This window comes from Mesoplodon mirus (assembly GCF_964341445.2).
Source record: "Mesoplodon mirus genome assembly, chromosome: 14".
Lineage (NCBI taxonomy): Eukaryota > Metazoa > Chordata > Mammalia > Artiodactyla > Ziphiidae > Mesoplodon > Mesoplodon mirus.
The window spans coordinates 58890995-58909832 of record NC_138990.1 but is presented as its reverse complement, the minus strand read 5'-3'; the positions used below and the strand labels follow the sequence as shown (position 1 = coordinate 58909832).

Below are 18838 nucleotides of genomic sequence, written 5' to 3'. Positions count from 1 at the left end.
CCAGGAAGAAGGAATGGTAAGTAAGTGGAAAGAAATAATTCTGCCTTGTGGAGAGTGACACTTTGAGCTTTGCTGGGATAACAGATAGGAATTCATCAGATGGAGTAGGCGGAAAGGAAATTCTAAGCAGAGAACAGTATTAAATCATCAAGGTCCCCAGATATTCACATAAATAGCAAGAAAAGACCAAAATAAGATTTTCATGGTCATTTTCCATCCTACAGTTTAATTTCAGATAACTCTCAGTACTGGGAATCCTTAGTATTTGGATAAAAGAGTGAATGATCTCCCAAGGTAGAGGCAATGAGTTAAGTAAAGCAGGTGCAGAAAACAAAAAGGAACGTGGGTGAATGACTGTCACCTGAGAAGTCTAAAGTATATTCTTTGAAATTTAGAACATTAGGAACCTAACTGGAAGAAAGGAGTATAAAAAAGATTATGCAGTACACAAATTTATAACTAGAATGCATCATTAGCTATATACATCACATGTATGTATGTCTGTACATATACATCCCTCTCCCCCAAGCCTTGGGCATTACAAAGTCTGAGCTACAATGCTCTCAAAGATTTAGCCTGCAAGACTGGAAGCAACAGTGACCTCTAGTAACCAAAGGTACAAAAGTAGTTCAATTTCTGAGCAGCAACCCAGCTGAAATAAGAGAAATTTAGGCTAAAAGTCTATAAACCAGGAAGGTACTAATTTAGTTTTAATCACAGTTTCAGTTTTAGCCATCAAAATGCCAGGGTTGAAGGCCAATGATAAATTTTATACTTTATCTTACTTTATCATGAAATAAGAATACTAATCATTATTGTTTATATTCCTTGATGATAGACCTAAGCAGATGAACTTTCTGATATCTTAGCCTGACAGTTCCTAAATGCTAATGAATTTCACTGAACTCTAGAGTCACATAGTAAAGTTACCACTAGGGACTGTTGCATATGTTGCAAATGTGAAATCCATCTTGCTACCCTCATCTGTAATATCCTCTTATTCTTGCATCTATCCCAATCCCTCCATCCAAAGAGCAATTTTTAAAATAACTTCCTACTTCTGTAACTTTCTTTTTCCCACATTTAATTTAACAAACATTTATTGAGTCATTCTAAGGCTAGTTATGTGAGAAACTGTCCCTGCCTCCAAATAGTTTATAATCCAGCGGGAGCAACAAATATATATACCAAAAGAAACATATAATAAAATTTTAAAACAATTCTAAGAGACAAAAAATAGATCATTTTCAGGAATTAATTTGAGGCCCTAAAGAATGGGAAAATTTTTTATCAGGAGAAGGGTAAAGATGGTCTATGAAGGAAGAACTTTAGTTAACACTCAAAATCTTTTTTCTCAGATTCCCTATCATATGCCCCAGAGTTCCAACTGCATACCTCTTCCACTCTCTTCACATTTTCAAGCTCCGTGCCACCTTTTTCAATCTGTCAATTACTTTGCTTCATTCTTTGGAAAGACTGAGGACTACATGTACTTCATCACATTTTATCTTTTCCATTTAGAGTTTTATGTGTACTTTTCTCCTTTGCTCTTGTTTCACAGGAAGATGTACTTTAGTCCTCTTGACGCATTTTTTTTTAAGTATATTTTGAGAAGAAATGACCAAAGAGCATTTGACTCTCATAGAGAAATGGAGCTCTGTAAATGGTAATTGCTGCCTGGTCTGAGGCAATATCCACCCATTTACTGTCATATACAAAGAGCAGCTTAGAAGTCTTTGATCTGTTGTCAAAATAATAAGCTCTCCCACCCCCTACCATAAGTATGAATCATTTTAGCCTAAGGGCCCCACCAAGGAAATTCACACCTTCTAACCGGATTAATGTGATTTACTTATTAACAACATTTACAGCAAACTCATGACAAACCCTGTCTTCTCCCAAATGTTATTTGGAGTAAGAGCCAAATGCTACAGATCTGTGCCTCTACACTATCCCATAGTCTATATGATTAGGAATGTTTTTTGGGGGAGAACTGATATCCTCTAAATTTCAATTTTGCCTCTGGGCTCTCTCATTTCTCAAGTAGCAGTCACAGTGCTTGATATTTCTGGTTTACCAGCAGCTTCCTGGTTTAAAATGGACAGTTTGCCACCTTCAGATAATTTGACTCCTGTGCTTTTATACCTCTGTGTACTAACAGCTTGTCTTCACATATTGCCACTGGGTTGTATTCTCAAATTACATTCATTTGGTCACCCCAAGAGGTCTTAATGGGTTTCCCAGGCACCAGCTGTGACATAATTTGTCTTCCTGGCAGTTAAAACTGCCAGAGTGTTCCCTGGGCCTTCCCTTTTGCTCCAAAGTACAGGTAATTTTTTTTCTTTTGGCAAGGATTCAGCTGCAACTGGTGCATATATTATGAACATATGCCGTCAAAAGGAAAGAATTCTCCAACAGAAGAGAAGGTACACGAGAAATTTAAATAACTGGCCACCTTAAAAACTATTGGGAAAACTTTCTACCTAAGTGTCTGACATAATATATTCAAGAAAAAATGGGGTTTAGCTTTTAATACCGCTGGCACACTGGAGAGGACAAACTAAAAGAACAGAACTAAAAATATTGAAATGACTAGTTAGGTGTATTTCTGATTTTGGCATTTACTGAATGGCAATACTACTATGAAATGACAGAGAATGTCGTTAACCCATCAGCATACACATTTAGTTTTAGCCATACCTGAAGCCAAGTCATGTTTCCATATCACCACCACCTAGCAAAACTATGTAATAGTTGTCTTCATCAATAAGGAAGCTGACCTATACTTTTAACCACAGCTTCATAAAAGGTTTCCACCTATTTATCCATGGTAGTTTAGTCTCCCCTCTAAAGAAAAATCCTCTAGAAATTCTAAATATCTTAAGAAGATGGTAGTGATTACTGTCCTGTCAGTAATTTGTGTGAAAGTCAATACTACAAATTCTAATTTCACAAGGGACTAAAACATTTCCATATAAAATTTTTCTACAGTATCAGAAATGATTTTACTTTTTAAAAAAATTGAGGTATAACTGACATATAACATTATATTAATTTACTTTTTTTTTTTTTTTTTTTTTTTGCGGTACGCAGGCCTCTCACTGTTGTGGACTCTCCCGTTGCGGAGCACAGGCTCCGGACGCGCAGGCTCAGCGGCCATGGCTCACAGGCCCAGCCGCTCCGCGGCATGTGGGACCTTCCCAGACCAGGGCACGAACCCATGTCCCCTGAATCGGCAGGCGGACTCTCAACCACTGCGCCACCAGGGAAGCCCTAATTTACTTTTTAATTGAAGGAGAAAATACAAAATCCCTGCAAAATAATTTCATTGTTTTTAAAAAATTTTTTTTCAAAAAAATTTTTTTTCATTTGTTAGAAAATACTTTGCTTAAAGTGTTTATTCCAAATATTTATACCATTAATATATGAATCCTGTTTTGTCAAAACTGATGGTTGATCTTTTTAAGGTTACATACAAATGACAATAGTGAAGAATCACTTAATATTTCTTTTCCAATTACTTTCTATAGTATACTATACATAAATTTCAAGATAAAGCTGTTTAGAATTGCAAATAATAAAATTAACAAAACTTTAAATATGTATTTCTCTTGATGCATTAATATCAATATTAGAGAACATAATTGGTCAGGCAAGTTTTTTCACTAATGGGAAATCCAGTGGTTACTCCTTAATGACTTATGCTCATTTCTTAAATAATATTTCCCCAAATTATTATATAATCAATCTTCTCCCCAGCAATCCATTTTATATCCAGCAATTCAAAGACTGTGTCTAAGGTAACAAAGTAACTTAAAGAATATTCACTAGTGGACTCCATTTCAAAATGTGAACCACATCAGCATAAGAACGGCAGTCGAAGTAAACTTATCACATAGAATTAATGGAAAGGAACTTAGTATCTCTCTAATTAATAAAGTTATTAATAAGAAGTAAGAGCCGGTACTATGTGGAAAGAAAAAGTTCCAATGTAGAAGCTGCAGGTGGCTCCAGAACTGGATAAATCTCCACTAAAGAGCCTGTAACAAAACTGATTCTAAATTCACTTTACAGACAAAGGAATTATGAATGACAACTAGGAAAGGACAACTTACAGAAAGTATGTTCCTAGGGGACAGGAACTCCAGCTATTTAAACTGTATTTGTATTTCATGAAACTGAAAACAGGTAGGTGCTAAGGAACTGATGTATCATACAAAATATCGTCTGTATGCCAAATTAAAAAAAGAGCAGTCTTTAAATTTCTCTATAAATATTTCTTTACTGAAATACCTTAGTAAATAAATGAGAGAAAACGTTTAATTTTTTCTCAACACAAGATTATAATGTACTATTGTTTTAGCGTAATAAAATTTTTTTTAAATTGTAGGTTAATACAAATTATTTAAAATAAGCTTTTAAAATGAGATAATAACCAAATACTATGTCATTTTGTCTTATAGGATTTAAAAATACTTTAATATAGAGCCAGAAGCTGAAGGTACACATATTAATTATAGAAACCTGTTCTTCTCTCTTTATGTACAGTTTACCTTCCCTGTAAAGCCTGTATACATTAATACTCTAACAACTCTAGAATCCTCTTAGAAATATCAATTTATAACCAAATAAGTTTTTTTTTTCCTGGCTTGATCTTGGCAATCCTCAAAGTTGGTTCTCAAAAAATTAAAAACCCACTTATAACATTATTAACCAAAGGGTTTCAATCAAGTCTTTTGCCAAACTCTCAGGTCCCTTACTTATCCCATGCCACTGACACATTTATCTTACTAACCGGTAATGGAAAAGAACCATCCTGCTATCTAACTCTCCACTATTAACACAAAGGCCTGGAGTGCTGGAGGGTGGGAGGTATGAGAATGGGAATCAGAAAACCAGGCAGAATGAATTCCCCTCCCTCAAAGTTTCACACCTCGGTAGCCGCTACCCTCAGGGTCCCTGAGCATTTCTTTCATGTCTGTGGCCTTCCATTCTCTACTCTCTAACCATTCTAAATGTCGACTCCTTTTTTTTTCACCAGCCAGGAACTGCCTTACTTTCCTAAAGGGCATCACTATTTGGAAGTAGTCTTTTTTCCATCTAAGACTAATAGTGTTTAACTTGCTCTAACATCCCTTCTCAAACTTTCAGGAAACTTGCCTCAATTACCACCACCCCTCCCCCACCAACATCATCTTCCTCTCTGCTGCCTTTTTGTCCTCAATGTATTTTTCTGCTCCAGTCTATAACGTCTTAAAAAATAAAAATAATTAAAACTGGTCTTCGATTTAGCATTCTCTTCTACTACCCTCTTCCCCTCTCAGGTTAATTTTCTGAAAAAAGTGGCTGGCTACAGTTGCTGCTCTTAATTCCAGAGTTCTCCTCAATTCCTGCTTCTCAAAATACTGCAATTAGATTTGTAATCCTATCACTCCACTAAAATTCCTTTTGGAGAGGTTTCTAATATTCTCATAAATGTCAAATCCAATGGTCACCTCTGTCTTTGTTTTACTTGACCTCTTTGTAGCAGCTGGCAACATGAATCACTCTTTCTTTGCTATGCTGAAATATTGGAGCTCCTGAAAGAACTATCCTGAGCCACTTTCTTGTGTTACATCCTCCTTCTATGGCTTCAACTATCATCCATAAGCTGAACATTCCCAAATTTTTATTCCTAACCAAGACCAGCCTGAGCACTAAACCTATAATTCAGCTATCAATATGTATCTATCTATATACCACACATACCTCAAACTCAACATTCGGAAACTGAGTTCATAATGTTTCTTCCACATCTGCTCCTCATGTCCTGGTTAACTATCTAATCTCCAGCTAAAACCTAGGAGTTATGTAAGACTCCTCCCTAGGTTAATCATCTGCGTTGACGTATTACAGTAGAGAGGTAAGCTGATGAATCTTTTCCTTTTCCCATTGCCAAATGGGGATAATCATGCCTATGTCCATCTACTCTACCAAGAAATCAGTGAGATATATGAAATGATATGTTTGACTGTTTGATTCATGTGAAAGAATTTAAGATTCCTTCTGGATGGCTGGAGGAAGAGAAAGGCTACATGACATCTGCTCCAAACTCAGAGTAACAAGGTCCTGATAACAGTTTATTTCAGTCTGTGAAAATCCCCAATGTCTAGAAGTTAAAATTTCCATTGAACTGGGGTTGGCAGTAAGTTTCAGAGTTTAAATTAAATTCTTCATGATTCTGCTGACTAATGACCACAGAAGGCTTAGAATGAAGCTATATGAACTATAATGTTTTAAATCCTTTCTGTAATGATAAGAGAGTTCATTTAAAAAGTATGAGTGGGCTTCCCTGGTGGCGCAGTGGTTGAGAGTCCGCCTGCCAATGCAGGGGACACGGGTTCATGCCCCGGTCCGGGAGGATCCCGCATGCCTCAGAGCGGCTGGGCCTGTGAGCCATGGCCGCTGAGCCTGCGCGTCCGGAGCCTGTGCTCCGCAACGGGAGAGGCCACGGCAGTGAGAGGCCCGCGTACCGCAAAAAAAAAAAAAAAAAAAAAAAGTATGAGTGCCTACCTGCTATGTGAAGTCTATGGGAGACACAAAAAGATGATTCAGTTCCTGCCCTCAGTAAATTTTTTTTTTGAATTTTATTTTATTTTATACAGCAGGTTCTCTTTTCCTTTTTAATTAATCAACTTATTTTTTGGCTGTGTTGGGTCTTTTTTGAGGTGCACGGGCTTCTCATTGTGGTGGCTTCTCTTGTTGTGGAGCACGGGCTCTAGGCGAGTGGGCTTCAGTAGTTGTGGCACGAGGGCTCAATAGTTGTGGCTCATGGGCTCTAGAGCGCAGGCTCAGTAGCTGTGGCACACGGGCTTAGTTGCTCGGCGGCATGTGGGATCTTCCCAAACCAGGGCTCTAACCTGTGTCCCCTGCGTTGGCAGGCGGATTCTTAACCACTGCGTCACCAGGTTCTTATTAGTTATCAATTTTATACATATTAGAGTATATATGTCAATCCAAATCTCCCTGTTCATCCCACCCCCTCTGCACTCAGTAAGTTTGTTATGTAGTTGAAAGATACTAAATTCACACAAACACTATGACATAAAAGCCAGTAAGTACAATCAGTGGCATTACCCCAAAATTCCCAATTTAAAATAATAAACTTTCAGAATTTCTTAGGAATAAAGAAAAAGGAAATGGAAAATAAACTATAGTCATAAGTAATCTAAAAGAGAAACTATAGTTTTATATTCCCAATCTTAATGTCACTGAAAAAATACACGTTTAATATATTATTTCAAAGAAAATGCTGCAAAAAGCAAAACTCTTCCTACTTACAACACACTTAATTACCTTTACTTGGGACTGATTTTTTCACTGAGGCTACATGATCTTCCGAGATTGTAAGACGCCTCAAAACATCAGCCAAAGCTGCCTTTAGCACAGTGATTTCATCTTCTTGTTGTTGAACTCGTAACTCAAGGGCTGAGAGGCGATCTTGAACATCAGAAGTACTTGCAGCAGAAATACTATCATCTAAAAAGAAAAGAAAATATGGAATATTTTTAAAGTAAACTTCTTAAGAAAGAATCTAATGACATATAAGAAAAACTATACCAGATAAGTCTTTTAAAAGATGAGAAAAATTGAAAAAAATTTGTTTTTGCACAGATTAATTTCTGTAAAGATTTTCATAGCTACTTGAACTAATTTAAAATAGTGAAAGTTAATACAGCTGACATATAATTAAAATTATGAAAATTTTCCCATGGTCAAATTTTCCATATATTATACCATCACCTTAATAGTTTTTTCACCAAAATGTTCCCTAAATATATCACTCTGTAGACATGTGGAAACTTGCAAGACTGTAAACTATTCAAAGCATCCTTCTTACTTATTATATCATAATTAGTTATGAAAATAAGGAGTACAAATCACTTCAATTTTGCTTTATGTATCAGATTCAGCATCAATGATCAGAAAGCATTCTTTACTTCTATCTTTATTATTATACTCCCAATCTCCCCCCCAAATATGGCTACATAATTAGTAAAAGACTTGTTGCTGCTCCTTCTCTCTCCCCAATGCCTCAACCTCTCTTAAAAAAAAAAAAAGGTGGTTTCTATACAGCACATAGCTAATATCTGCCTTAGGTATGTAACAAGAACAATGACAAAAAATAAAGTTCAGCTGTAACAGAGCAATTACAAACTACTTCCAAAGCTATGTAACTTGAGAGTACACTACTTTGTTGGATCAATCTGAATCCAAATGTTTATAAAAGATCAATTGCTATTGGCTAATTCACTATAAGCAGGAAAATTCAGGGGGGAAATTAGGTTCTCACAGAAGAATGGTTTGACCTGAGTGAGATATACTGGGTCAGTCATTCACACACTAAGCCATAGTGTGCCATTTTTCTCATACTGAGATAATGTGCCAGACATCTTAAGCTGACAATTTAACTCAAAGTTTGAGTTAAAAATAACAACAACAAAACCCCCAGCATTTTAAAGCCAAAGTTATCACCCTTTATTATGGAGCAGTAAACATATTCATATTTAAGACCTTATATGCCTAAGCATATTCATATTTAAGACCTTATATGCCTACAGACAGCTCAGGCATACATATGTACTCTCTTCTGTCTTTAGAGGTATTTCAATGACAATATTTGGAGAAGTACTGAAATGGAAGGAAAAGTTGGGTTTTATCTTCAATTTAGACTTCAAATTCTAGTACCATAGTTAATCAGTTGTGTAATCTTAGGAAAGTTATTTTACCTCTTTGAACCTCAGTTTCTTCGTCTTTAAATATTGTTATGAGGAAGGTACCCAGGACATGTTTGACATTCAATAAATGTTTAACATACAACAGCAAAGTACAAAAGGTATCATTTGAGAGCTTTGGGCCCATGTATTACATAAAAGGCAGATATGTCAAACTTTGAGATGCTTAAGAAAAGGACTAATAAGAACAATTCAGCTTCTTGTTCTAGAAATTTTTATATTTGAGGTCTTTTTCATTTCCAGAGTGTTCTAGCTGAATTCTAGCTGATCCATACTCTGTATGTGTTACACTATGGTTACTATTATATTTGTCTGCCCAGAATACTTTCCTATTTTCCTTCTTCTGGTAGGAGAACACCAGCTGTTCTGTGGAACTCCACCAGTTTTTGAGGTTCCATTAGGGCTGTCAATCTATGATGCCTCATTCTCCTCTCTACCACCCTGCACTATTAATAGGTTGAAGCATACGAAGTGACCTTTTTAGTTGGTAAAAATAGGACTATTGGTAATTTCATATGGTTCAACCTAATACTAGCATAAAATGGCTGTGAGATATGGGTTAGGCCAAATGGAGTCCTCCCAAATTTCAGAGAGAGAGGTGTAGCCCATCCTTCTTGGTTTATCAACTATAAGGACACATAGACCTAGGGCTGTCAGTGATAGAGTCTGGTCTGCCCTGAGTTCCAGTTCTAGTCTCTGAAGCCCTTGACCTTCAATTCTGAGAGCTACGCTAATATTTCTTTTAGCTAATTATGTAACCTAATAAACTCTCTTTTTACAAGCCATCACTTGTAAGCCAAAGGTCCTGATTAAGTCAGTGAATTATACAGATATGCCTTTCTAAATTGTTCTTAATTTACAAAAGATGGGTTATATATCTAAATTATAATCACAGGTAAAATATTTATGTGATTTTTATAAACACATGATCTCCTTAATTCTTTTGAGAAGGCAGCAAAGGCTAGTGGAAAGATTATCAGACTATAATGCCCAGGGTATAGTCCTGGGTTTTAGTACCAGCATGGTAACTAGCTTTTACTTTTGGTAAGTCACTTAACTTTTACAGACTTTGATTTTTTTTAAAATCACTAAGGTTTTTATTTTGTGAAACTTGGACAGTCACATGAAAGGTGGTTCAGCTTGTAAAAATCCTACCACGACCGCTAGATACTGTGATAAGATACAAGAACAATTTTTTCAAAGGCCATAACAAGCAAAAAGTTAACTATTAACAATGTCCTGCATTTATATAGTACCTTTCCTGTTTATTACCTCATCCCTCTCCTCTGTCTATCTGTATTTTGTATTTGAGGAAACAGCTTGAGAAGTTAAATAGCTTGCCCAAGGTCACCAAACTAGTCTTGATATCTGAAACTCAAACAGAGGACTCTTGACTCACAGTTTAAGTGCCCTTTACTCTATTTCATGCTGCATCTTAACAATAATCACAGGAGGACCGAATAAATATATTCTTTCACAAAGCCAGACAGGGTTTAAACTATGAAGTGATATAATCAGATTTCTGTTCTAAAAAGGTTATTTTGGTTTCTGTGAGAGAATGGATTGGAACAGAATAAGAGTAAATGTAAGAAGAGCAGGCAGGAGGCTAACGCAGTAACCCGTGTGAAAGGTGAAGGTGGCCTAGGCTAGGAGTAAGGTGTTCATGTGTCTCGATTTGTCCAGGACAAACATGTCTGCTATCTCAGTAAAAATATTATCATAATGTTCCTTCTTTCTCTCTAAATTTTCCCAGTTTGAATGATCAATTACAGGGTCACTCAAGCTAAGGCAACAGCAACAACAGAGATGCAAAGTGGCATAGTAGTTGATTATAGCCCTGAAACCCTTAACATCTTCCTAATATCTTGGACCTTCACCTTTTCAGAGGCAAGTAGAACTGTGCATAAATTCTGGTGTTACACTGCCTGAAAAAATCTGTTTGCTACTTACCAGCTCTGTGACTGGTTTCCTCATGTAATTTTTTCATGCTAATTAGTACTTACCTCAGGTTTGAGATTATTAGGTGAAATAATGCACAGCACTGCCATACAGTGAGGGTTCAGTAAGTTACTATTTTGTATAGTGGTGTTCTTTACTACACTGTTTATTATTGCTACAAAACTGGAAATGACCTAAAGTCCCTGGATGGAGTTAATAAGCTATATGTTCACACCACAGAAAGCCATGCAATTAAAAACAATAAGTATATAAACCAGAAATTTGAAAGATCTATAAGACGACTCAAGTGGAGTAAATAAGCAAATTGGGGAACAACATGTACTAAATAATTTATTGAAACACACACACACACACCAAAACATACTTCTAAAAAATAAACAAAAAACTTCGTATTTATATACGTATATAATGTACACATAGAAAAAAGTCTAGAAGCATACACATCAAACTGGTAATTGGGTTACTTTTGACTCAGAGAGTGAGATTAGAAGCATAAGAGTAAAGGGAAATTTTTGCTTTTTCGTGTATTTCTATATTATTTGAATTTCACAAAAAGGTATCATATGTTACTTTTCACATGTTATTTAAACTTATATTTAAGCTAATATACAGTGCTTCTGAAGCTTAATTTCTTTTTTTTAAAATATTGACATATGTCGTGAATTTTTTTTTAAATTAATTAATTTATTTATCTATGGCTGTGTTGGGTCTTTGTTTCTGTGCGAGGGCTTTCTCTAGTTGTGGCAAGCGGGGGCCACTCTTCATCGCGGTGCGTGGGCCTCTCACTATCGCGTCCTCTCTTGTTGCGGAGCACAGGCTCCAGACACGCAGGCTCAGTAATTGTGGCTCACAGGCCCAGCTGCTTGGCGGCATGTGGAATCTTCCCGGACCAGGGCACGAACCCGTGTCCCCTGCATTGGCAGGCAGATTCCCAACCACTGCGCCACCAGGGAAGCCCTGAAGCTTAATTTCTTAAAGCAAGTTTCCTTCAGACACAGTATTCCAATTTCATAAAGGAACATATCAGAGCATAAGGCAATTAACTTAAATTTGCACTCATTGATTATAAAAGCTAGAACAGAGACTATCTTAAAGATCAACAGCCCCTACTGCCATTTTATAGATAAGTAAACTAAGACTGTGAAATTAGGTGAGTTACTCCTGGGCACACAGCAAACTGGAGTTAGAGCTCCTTCCTCAGATGACTCCATAGAACCCATCGCTCTTGCTCTTTCCATTTTCAAAACTTTGTTCTTATTTTTTTCTCTCCCAATCTCTAATGTACCACATGCACATTCACAATAAACTTTTTAAGAATACATATGTTCAGTAAATATATCTATTTTCTGGGGGCTTAATTCCACTCCCCTTTCTTAATGCAAGTACATTGATCCCTTTTCCTTATACTGTGGTAGTCTCTTATTTCCTTGCTCCTTCTCAAAATAGTTTCTAGCCTTGAGGGTTAAAATATGAACTACAGGGCTTCCCTGGTGGCGCAGTGGTTGACAGTCTGCCTGCTAATGCAGGGGACACGGGTTCGAGCCCTGGTCTGGGAAGATCCCACATGCCGCGGAGCAACTAGGTCCGTGAGCCAAAACTACTGAGCCTGCGCGTCTGGAGCCTGTGCTCCGCAACAAGAGAGGCCGCGACAGTGAGAGGCCTGCGCGTCGCAATGAAGAGTGGTCCCCGCTTGCCACAACTAGAGAAAGCCCTCACACAGAAACGAAGACCCAACACAGCCCAAAATAAATAAATAAATTAAAATAATAATAATAATAATAATAATAATAATAATATGAACTACAAATAAATTCCCAAGGGTTATTAAACTCATTAAGGGGGGGAAATAAAAAAAGAAAGAAAGAAAGAGAGAAAAGAGAAAGAAGGTCCATAAACCTCTTTTCCATCAGTCTAATCTATTTATTGGCAATAAGTAAGGTCTCTTTTATTAGAGATGCAAGCAAAAAAAAAAAAAAAAAACTAACTAGTAAACTTTAATATCCAATATGACAGTTTTAAAACTACAGTGGTAGCCACTCATGCTTTTACTACAGTGAATCATAGTTAATTTGTCTTCTAAACTGTCAAGAAATACATGTTACCTTTGCAGAGGTATTCTATCCTAAATATCTAAAAGTTGGCAACCCAGCATCACATCAGAACGAGGCATGCCTATACATTCTAGCACCTTTTGAATGTCAATGGTTTTATGTAAATCTTTCTAAAATGGATCACTTATTTTCCTGTCTTCTTAACAAGGGCATATAATTATAACATAGCAACTTCTAGATGACTCAGTCTTCACTGAAAATATTAATTACTTTGTGCTGCAAGCACTGTGATAAAATGACACCCTGGAGGCTATTATATTTCTAATTAAATAATTTAAAGTACATTTTCAAACTTGTAATCTTTCTTCATACCTTTTCTGCTTCTTTCTTTGCAGTTAGTATTAACTATGACAGTCTATAGCAATACTTCTTTCCAATCTAATTTCCTACATTATGGGATATTGGATAACCAAGCCTTTTGAACTGTTTATAAGAAGAAAAAATAATCTCTGAAATTAGGACCTCTTCTATTTAAAAAAATTATATTATGTATGTATATTATATGCAAATACATTATATATATGATGTATACAATTTAAACACAGAGGAAAAAAAATGGACACAGCCTCAGGCCTAATATTTGTGTCACTGGAGTCCCAGAGGAAGAGGAGAAAAAGATTCTAGATGAAAAAAGCAGGTGAAGAAATAATGGCGGAACTTCCCAAGTTAAATTAAAATTCACAAATTCATTAAAATTCAGTATATTGAAGTCCCTATCTCCACCACACATGAAAACCAAATCCAAGCAGATTAAAGAATTAAGAGCAAAATTATAAAACCTTTAGAAAAATAACAGAGAATATTTTCATATCCTGCAAGTAGAGACGAGGTTCCTAAACAAGATACAAAAAGCATTATCCATAAAAGTAAATATTGAAACTACATTAGAATTCAGAATACATGTCCACTAAAAGACACAGTAAAGAGAAAAAGCAATTCACAAACGAGGAATAGTTCTTACACTTACAAGCGATAAAGGATTAGGATCCTGAATACAGAATTCCTACAAATCAATCAGAAAGACAATCCTACAGAAAAATTGGCAAAAGCCTTGACTAAACACCTCATGGAAAAGAAAACATAAATGGCCAATGAACATATGAAATGAGGCTCAAGCACTTCATTAATAATCTTGAAAAGGAAAATTAAATTAAAACCATATGAAACACTATTTTATGCTCACCAAACTGGCAAAAAATTTTAAGCGTGACAATATCAAGTATTCCCTAGGATACAGAGTAATGTGAATTCTCATGTATTACTGGTAGGCGGTAAACTGTTCCAAGACTTTGAGATTAAAAAAAACAAAAACAGGGCTTCCCTGGTGGCACAGTGGTTGAGAGTCCGCCTGCTGATGCGGGGGACACGGGTTTGTGACCCGGTCCGGGAGGATCCCACATACCGCGGAGCGGCTGGGCCCGTGAGCCATGGCCGCTGAGCCTGCGCGTCCGGAGCCTGTGCTCCGCAACGGGAGAGGCCACAACAGTGAGAGGCCCGCATAACTCAAAAAAAACAAAAACAAAAGTAACACCAACTTTGGCATCATCTGGTAAAACTGAAGATGCACACATCCTATGACCCAGCAATTCCACTCCTGGGTGTATAGACCCTGATCTACAGCAGGGTTGGCAATCTTTTTCTGTGAGGGCCAGACAGTAAATATTTTAGGCTCTGCAGACCATATCACCTCTGTAGCAACTACTCAAATCTGCCTTTGTAACACAAAAACAGCTATAAATACGTAAATGATTATGTGGCTATGTTCCAATAAAACTTTTTTTATAAAACAGGTGACCTGGAGGGGCTTCCCTGGTGGCGCAGTGGTTGAGAGTCCGCCTGCCGATGCAGGGGACACGGGTTCGTGCCCCGGTCCGGGAAGATTCCACATGCCACAGAGCGGCTAGGCCCGTGAGCCATGGCCACTGAGCCTAAGCGTCCGGAGCCTGTGCTCTGCAACAGGAGAGGCCACAACAGTGAGAGGCCCGTGTACCACAAAAAAAAAAAAAAAAAAAAAAAAAACAGATGGCCTGCCAGGCGTAGTTTCCCAACCTCTGCTCTTGCACACATACACCAACAGAAATGTTCAATAATGTTCACAACAGCAAAGTTCACAATAGAAACAAACTGGAAACAACCTAAATGTCCATTAACTATAAAATGTGTAAATAAATTGTGATATAAACATTCAACAGAATACTACAAAGTGGTAAAAATAAACAATGCCTACATGAAACATCATGTATAAATCTCAGAAATATAATGAGTGTGAAAAGCAAGTCGGACTTTACATAAAGTTCAAAAAACACAAAAGTAAATAATATATTGCTTAGAACAAAACCACAGAGCAAGGGAACGACATATACAAAATTTATGACAATAGTTACTTCTAATGGTGTAGGGCAGGGGATAGTACAGGGAGGCGTCCACAGGTAATAGAACATCTATGTCATAAAGACAATTAAAACATACATTGTATTATACTTTTTTGAGGTGGAAGTTAGTGATTTTTCTCTTCTGAGAGAGGATGGGGAACGTGGATGACTAGACTATATAATTACTCACTTTTTTTTTTTAAAGAACAATGAAACCATTTTTGCAAATTAAATCCCAAAACAGATAAAACAGATAGAGTTGTACTTCCAAAGAACCCTGAGGTTCTGTGTCATAAAAACAACTAAACCAGGTGGTTTTTATGACTGCTTTGAGGGCTAATGGAATGACTGTAAGATTAGTTGTTACCTATGAACCTTTGGGGGAAAAAAATGTCCATCTCAAAAAGGTATATGATATGAGATATAAAAACAGTCTCTGATCTCCCCTTCCTAAAGCACTTATGTTAAGACACTGGGCAGGCCTTAATGGGTAGAATGGTTGTGGCGAGGATTAGAAGAGCTAATATGGGTGAAGAACCTTGAGAAACCAGTAACAACACCATGCATTGTTTACAGTTAAAAAAAGTGAAGGCACTAACCTAAAGGACTGTCAATGGGGAACTGATTAAATAAATAGTTGTATTACGGTACACTACGGAGCTCTTAAAAAGGATGGTATATATTTAAAATCATAAATAAGAAAGTTTACTAGGAGTAACAACATACTATAAAGAAAAAAATTGCAGGCAACATTTATACTGTAGTTGTATCTGTGTAGAACTGTATATCCACAGGCATACATACACCTACAGATGTACAGAGAGACTGGAGGTACGTCTCTGGCAAGTGGGATTTCAGAGGATTTTGCTTCCTTATACTTTTATCTTAGATGAATTTTCTGCAAAAAAAGAAAAATTCTTTGTAAGCAAAACTTAAACTATTGGGGCTTCCCTGGTGGTGCAGTGGTTAAGAATCTGCCTGCCAATGCAGGGGACACGGGTTCGAGCCCTGGTCCAGGAAGATCCTACATGCCGCGGAGCAACTAAACCCGTGTGCCACAACTACTGAGCCCACACGCCTAGAGCCCGTGCTCTGCAACAAGAGAAGCCACCTAATGAGAAGCCCGCGCACCGCAAGGAATAGTAGCCCCCGCTTGCCGCAAATAGAGAAAAGCCCACACACAGCAACAAAGACCCAAGGCAGCCAAAAATAAAAATAAATAAATAAATAAATAAATACCACCACCACCAACAAAAAAACTTAAACTATTTTCTCAGTAAAGAAAAGCAAAGCTAATTCAGGCTGTGATGTAAACCTACTTAGTAATGCACCCAAATTTTCAATACAAGTTTGGTTAACGTGTAGATTTTTATGCATAGTGAATGAAAACATTTCTGTAAAAGTAGACATCTCATAATGTTTGAAAGAAATATTCTCAGGCTAATAAGAGACACAAAAATCAAAACAATACATCCAAAGGAAAACTGGGTCTTTAAACATCATTTCTTCAAATGAACAGAACAAAATCACAACTGATTTGTCACATCAGTAAATTCCCATCAGAAAGCATTTAGCAACTTAAATGTTTTTTTCTTTGTTTTAAAATGGAATTAGTTGTCTTCAAATATTGTCGCATCAAGACAAATATTTAAGTATTATATCAAAAAGTTATGCACTATGTATTCTACAACAGCTAAAATTTACTTTTGGAAATAAACCATAAGAAAATATATTCAGAAAAACAGCTCATAAAAAGATATATTTTTGCAGGAATTAATGTTTCCTATTTATCTTAATATTCTACTTCTAAAAGTCAAATTTTTCTCTCAAAGAAGTTTCAACTAAATAAGGCATTTTAACTGTTAAAGCTTGGATATTTTATTTCTCTAATAAATGACAATATTAATTACCTCCACCTAGCAATATTATATGAAAATAAGACGATCTAATTTGTCTTCAATTGAATAACACAAACAATGTTGACTTATATTTTCTACTTTTAAAAACTTAAGTTTGTTTTTCCTTGTAAGATATTCTTACTAAAAATTCCCCTGCTGGCATAAATTATATAAAAAATTGTGTTAAATAACATATAAAACCACTTTTGCTACAGCACTCCGGACATGAAGGCTAGTCCCAGGGAAGGACTTTACTTTGTTCTATCGCTAGGATTCATTCACAATTAAGACTTTTTTCAAAGTCTCACTTAACACAGAATTAAAAACAGATAATCAGATAATTCTGCTTTTGATGTTTTTTGGTTAGACTTCACAGAAGCAGAAGTCAAGCTTAATTACACAATTCTGATTGCTTATTATTTGAGAGGCGCTTTTATTTTTTTATTTTATTTTTTTTTACTATTTTCCACTAAAAACTTTTAATTTTTTTCCTCACAAATAATATAATGACCATCTTTTGGGGGGTGGGGTGCAGGGAAAGAACAAGTTGAACAAAGCCCATTCTGCCCTTACAACAGGAATATATTTGCTTATAAAGGGGGTACAGTCTTAAGTACTTTATAAAAGTAGGTAGGCAAATATTTATGCCATTATTGACACATATATTTAAAGGAAGGAGGAGGGGAGGGACGGAAGAGACCTAGATGCATTCCCACATCCTCAGATTTCTTTTGTCACAAGTAGTAAAGTTTGTGACACAAGTCTGAATTCCCAGGAAAGATACGTTACCAGTGCAGAAGCTCCTAAATGTAGAGGAAGCACACACTGAAGCGAGACCAGGCAAGCGGTCTTCCATTCTTGCCACCTACGTTACAAGCAGTATAAACCAGTTCTGTCTACGTTTCCTGCTGCCTTCCCAGATAGTTCCAGAGCAAATCCCAGCTCTCTAAATCTCACGACATACTTTACATTCTGAGGAAATCCTCCCGATCCAGATGGCCTACCACCAAGCACTTCTATGTTGGCACAAATAAAAACTTCTTAAGATAGTTCTCCTGCCCCTTTGCTCTCTGATCTAAAGAAAAGTTTTCTACTTATTTATAAAGAGAGACAAAGAAACTGAAGGAGAGAGAGCAAACAGAGCACGCAGGCAAAAGGAGGGTAAAGATACAGAAAAAAAAAACTTGGGCTGCTTTGGGGAGTGGCTAAATTCCAGGCACAGGCAGAAACACATTTTTAATGCACCACATGAATATTCACAATTATTTGGTTGTCCTCAGGCACTACTTTTCTGATCTTTCAATTGGTTAAGCGTAAGGTACAACTGCTTCAAATGCAAAACCCAGTTTTTGCCTTCTGAAACTAAAACATAAAACATATTAAATAGTTTCTATAAATAACAGAGTTAAAGCCCCCCAAATGAGTATTTTTCTCTACTAGGAAATTAAATAAACAATGTGTGTGCAAAGTGGCAAGTCACATTTCCTTTTTCCTTTTGCTTTTGTTTAAAATAAAATGAAATCCACATGAACTGTAAAGAAACTAAAAGAATGATCACTTTTCATTAATTTTTAAAACCTAAGTGTAACATGGCTGATGTATTACAACCATTTCACTAGAGTAAGATAATAAATACAATTAACAATGAGAATAGTCCCTTTTCTTAATTCACTAATTTTCCAAATTATTTTAAAATAATACAACTGTATTAGTAGTAACCTATC

General features: G+C 36.4%; 1 protein-coding gene across 1 annotated transcript in view; it reads right to left on the bottom strand.

Moving 5' to 3' along the window:
• EML4 (EMAP like 4) overlaps positions 1–18341 on the bottom strand; it is a 95331-nt gene extending 76990 nt beyond the window's left edge. The window contains exons 1-2 of the mRNA XM_082643186.1: positions 17904–18341; positions 7336–7518 (exon numbers count right to left, since the gene is read on the bottom strand). Of these exons, the coding sequence (XP_082499312.1) occupies positions 7336–7518; positions 17904–17970 (250 nt within the window). The 5' untranslated portion in view covers positions 17971–18341. The remainder of the gene's footprint in view (positions 1–7335; positions 7519–17903) is intronic.
• Between the last annotated feature and the right edge of the window lie 497 nt (positions 18342–18838).